General features: G+C 38.1%; 1 protein-coding gene across 1 annotated transcript in view; it reads left to right on the forward strand.

Moving 5' to 3' along the window:
- The window catches only part of LOC103581542 (dynein heavy chain 8, axonemal-like), a 34,113-nt gene that overhangs the window by 15,795 nt on the left and 13,537 nt on the right, over window positions 1–4,781 (forward strand). Inside the window, exons 4-5 of the mRNA XM_008563354.1 lie at window positions 1,069–1,221; window positions 1,303–1,492. Coding sequence (XP_008561576.1) covers window positions 1,069–1,221; window positions 1,303–1,492 — 343 coding nt within the window. The remainder of the gene's footprint in view (window positions 1–1,068; window positions 1,222–1,302; window positions 1,493–4,781) is intronic.

Genomic DNA, 4,781 nt, shown 5'->3' on the forward strand with positions numbered 1-4,781 from the left:
GCCCATCCATCTCTAACATCCCATGCCTCAAGAAGGGGCTGAGGGTATCTCTGGCAGAGAACCCTACAGTTACTGGTCTCCTGGTGATTCTTTGAACGGATGCATCACTTTAAATTCTCTCCCAATCCACATGTCTATCCTTATCTCTTCTATTCTGGCATCTCTATGATTGTGGCCAGCAGCAAGTTCAAATCTCTTTATGATTTCCTGCCAGTATTTATAGTCGATCTTTTCTTGGGCTCATGCCACTAGATTGAAATGTTTGTATGTATGGCTTATTTTCCAATAATGGTTATGTTTTATTTTTCCCATAACTAGAGGCTTTTGTATAGATCTCTTGAAAATGGTCAATAATCATACACCAAAAGGAACGAATGACGGATGCTTAATGGCTCTCCCACAAAATCAAATATTTTCATTGATTTGATTAGGAAAGGCTCTCTTTAGCCACCATAGCCAAGGCAACAATGATCTTAGGGAACTACCACTAATTATGTTCATTGGTAACTGCTCTGTAAAGATTTTGGCTGTATTAACTTTCTGTGACATTTCTAATAACAACTCTGCAAGCATAATGAAAAAAAATTTCCACAGTACTCTTATAAAGGTTAAATTGCAAACGAATATTTAACTGACACTGAGTACTTAATCATTTGAAAGGGAAAAAAAGGTACAATTTTATTTCATCTTTTTAAAGTACATTTCCAATTGTACTCTTATAAAGGTTAAATTACAAACGAATATTTAACTGACACTGAGTACTAAATCATTTGAAAGGGAAAAAAAGGTACAATTTTATTTCATCTTTTTAAAGTACATTTCCAATCAACAACTAAGCACAATCAGTAGGAAATAAAAATCATTTTAGTTGAACAGTAATTTTTGAAGCCCAGAAAATGGGGAATTTAATGGCAAGTTTGGTTCTGCAAGAGATATTTTAAGGCTCATTTGGGCTGGTAGAGATACATCCAGAAGAAAAAAAAAGAATTGAGAAAGGAGAGGTCATTGGAAGAGAAAAGAGAAATGATTAAAAAAAACTCCTTTATTATATTGTATACTTTATTTTAGGTGAAAGCTCGTTTGATAAAGATGGGACACCTTAATTCAATGAACATATTTCTTAGACAAGAAATTGACAGAATGCAAAAAGTCATTATGACACTTCGCAGTAGCCTGAGCGATCTAAAATTGGCCATTGAGGGAACAATCATTATGAGTGAGGTGAGCTGTTATGATCTCAGTAGTCATTATCCTCTTCTGTTGGTATTTCTAATTCACACAGATTAACTTTATCTTCTTCAGAACTTGAGAGATGCCCTGGACAACATGTATGATGCTCGTATACCTCAGCTGTGGAAAAGAATATCGTGGGATTCATCCACACTGGGCTTTTGGTTTACTGAACTTTTGGAAAGAAATGCTCAATTTTCTACTTGGATATTTGAAGGGAGGCCTAACGTGTTTTGGATGACCGGTTTCTTTAATCCCCAAGGTACGTGCTCATAGGAGAGCAGGCAAACTTGCAGTGCCCATGTAGTCGGATGGCAGCACTGTGTGTATAAAACAATATGGAGGCACAGCTTGCTGGGTGCTGGACATATCCTATCAAAAATAGAACGCAGATAATCCCACTGTATTTGTTTTACAAATTCAATCTGCTATTCTTCCTATTTCTTCCACAATATGATGACAAAACCCTCCCCCCCCTTTTTTTGTTCACTTCAGCAAATAGTCTGTGGTCCAGACACATGAGAGTAAAAAGAGAGTTTCTCTCAAACTTTAGTTTTTAAATGTTTGTGAAAATGTCAAAAGTAAAGCACCAAAAGATGCGAAAATTGTGCCTAGAGTTCGGAAAATAAGACTGGTTTCAAAAATGATCGTGTGGCAAAAGTATTCAGTGAGTTTTTCTGTTTTCTTCTGAAAGAGTGCTTTATAATTCTGCTTCATTTATTCCTTCATTCTGGAAGTGTTTATTGAGAAAGTTACTGGCTTGATGAAATGGAGTTCATAAGGTTCAGAAACAACTTTTTGTCTTGCTACAGTGTGGATAGTTATGTACTGTATGATTCTATTTATACAAAGAATAAGAACAGGCACAATATACCTGTTGTGTTAAAAGTCAGAGTAATGGTGGGTCTTAGGGGCAGGGGAGTGGTTAGAAAAGGGCACAAGGGGACTCAAGGTCTGGGAATGTTCTGCTTCTTATCTGGAAACTGGTTACATGGCTGTATTCCCTCGGTAAAAATGTATGGAGCTGTATACTTACAATTTGTACAGTTTTCTTTGTATAAATAATGCTTACATAAATATTATACTTTAGACGTATAGATTTAATTGTCCTCTGTATACACACATTCATTCATTTAATGCATTTTCAAATGCTTTAAAATTTTCTAAATTTAAAAACTAATCATGGTGATTTTTATGAACTTACCAAATTATACATAGTATCTTATTATGTCATTAGCCTTTAGATTTGTAATGGGCAGCCCCCAGATTTCACTTATTTATTTTTCTCCCAGAATTTCCATTGAATTGAGAGAGGAAGCTTTTTGTTATGGTTCTCACATTTCTTGTGTCTACTTATGAGTCTCTTTCCTCCTTACAGGCCCTCAATTTGAGTAAGTTGTCATCAGGTAATTTCTGGCTGGGAGCCTGAAGAAATAGCATTTAACTTAATAAGGATTGTTTAACCACTTTCCATTTGCCAGCCCCTCCGCTAGGTGCTTTCAATGGAGAGATTTGAGACCTGATTCCTGCCCTAAAGGAGCCTGTAATCTGTTTGGTAAAGCAGACACATCAGCAACCTTAATGTAATGTGATAAGTGCTCTACCCGGGTGAGAGCTAAGTGCCGCTGTAGTACAGAGGACAGAGAGATGAATTCTGCCAGGGCAGGGCTTGCTTCACACGGGAAGTAGTGAGTAGGATTTGCTGAGGCAGGGATGCAAAAAGGGCATGCCAAGCAGGGGGCCTGAGCTAAGACAAGGCACGTCCAGGGGAACAAAGACTGGTGTGGCTAGAGCCCAGGGGCAGAGGTGGTAGGCAATGAAGCTGGAGGATGAAAAGTCTTCCAGGGGAGCTTGGGCTGTATATCAAAAGATAATCCCAGGAGAAGACAGATGGTAGACCAGAATATGGGGGCCCAGAGCAATCCTTGGGTTGTATATCAAAAGATAATCCCAGGAGAAGACAGATGGTAGACCAGAATATCGGGGCCCAGAGCAATGGGACTCTTACTAGGTCCAAGGAAGAGAGCTGGGACCTTAACCAGGTGCAGAGGAAGGGATAGATTTGATGGAGTGATCAAATGGGGATCTCTGAGAGAGCAGAAAGGCAATGGCTTAGGCTGCATGCAAGGCACAAGACAGGGAGCACTGGAAGAGGGACAGGCTGGACAGAAAGGCAAGGAACACTGGATTTGTCAGATAGTGCTGGCAGGATATCCAGGTGGAGAGGAGTGTTGTCAGACTTGGAGTTCAGGAGAGGCATAAGGACCAGTGGTTTTAAAAACTGAGGTTCTTGAGTGTGTTTTTGATATTCAGAAACCAAAGGAGTGGGGTTGGTTCACTCCTGGCTTTCCATAGATACAATGACTAAGTTGTATTGTACATCACAGCAAACAATTTCTTTCAGTGATTTTTTTTCTTTTTTGTTAAAAATGTAACAAGATAGCAAAGTGTTAGTGTGAATCAATCCTTACTTTTTATTAAGAAATGTTACAAACCAGAACAGTATTTAAAGAAATACAAATGTAGATGCACATTTCTTTTAACTTCTTACTTGCCTTCATTCATTAAAAATATTAATCCTTTTTTGTTTCTTCATTTCCGTTTTCAAGTTAGATTTGATTCTTTCTGTCATGGCTGTCTACGTTTTGGGAAGCCCAGACTTATTCAAGTATCCTACCCTTTACACACAAGCACACACACCGCACACCCTTATCTGTGATTGCTTTCTGCCAGCAGCGTGGAAGACGGGAGGTCAACTCTTCTTGCTTCTAATTGCTTCTCACTTCCTTCTCTTTCTCTTGACATGAGAGACAAATTACTTTCTGTTCTACATCACTTCGCCAGATCTGGAAAACACAGCATGTTCACAGGCAGTATGCAAACAGATAAAGTCCTTTCCAGTGGGAAGTCTCTTTGGCTAGTATTTGACATCAACAATTGGTTTTTCAACATGAATGTATCTCCTGAGTTTTATGTCTTCTAACCCAGGCTTCTTCAATAAAGTAATTTTTTCTTTGGTACAAAACATTTAAGTAAATGACTTAAAAAAAAAAACCATACATTTAAGTAAAACACGATGCAGTTGGCAAAAAGGCCACAGTTTTAATCACAAATATATACAATCAAAATTATCTAGACTATACAGAAGACTATAAAACACTTGAAAATATTTTATTGATGTATTACAATTTTTATCATCTTATACTGTAAATATGGTGTCTAATACTGTTTCATGTGTGTTTTTCATGTGTGTCTACTGACTGCTCTTTAGACCTAAATGACTTTGGGGCCCACACTACCACAGGGAGCAGTAACATGCTTCATTTGCCTCCTGGTCAGTGTCTGAGCTTGTGCTGTTTGTAGCACTGCTTGTTTGCCTGATGGTTGGCCTGATATTTCCTCTTATATTTTAAGAGTCGGAGTCAGCTACCATGGAGCTCATTTGATATTTTCAGCCCGCTTCGCAATTATTTCTGTAAAAATGGATGAGTTCAACTGTGTGGCAATTAGATTTGATTATTAAAATAGTCAAGCTCTCTGTACCTGTGACC

Source organism: Galeopterus variegatus, unplaced genomic scaffold, assembly GCF_000696425.1.
Source record: "Galeopterus variegatus unplaced genomic scaffold, G_variegatus-3.0.2 Scaffold13299, whole genome shotgun sequence".
NCBI lineage: Eukaryota > Metazoa > Chordata > Mammalia > Dermoptera > Cynocephalidae > Galeopterus > Galeopterus variegatus.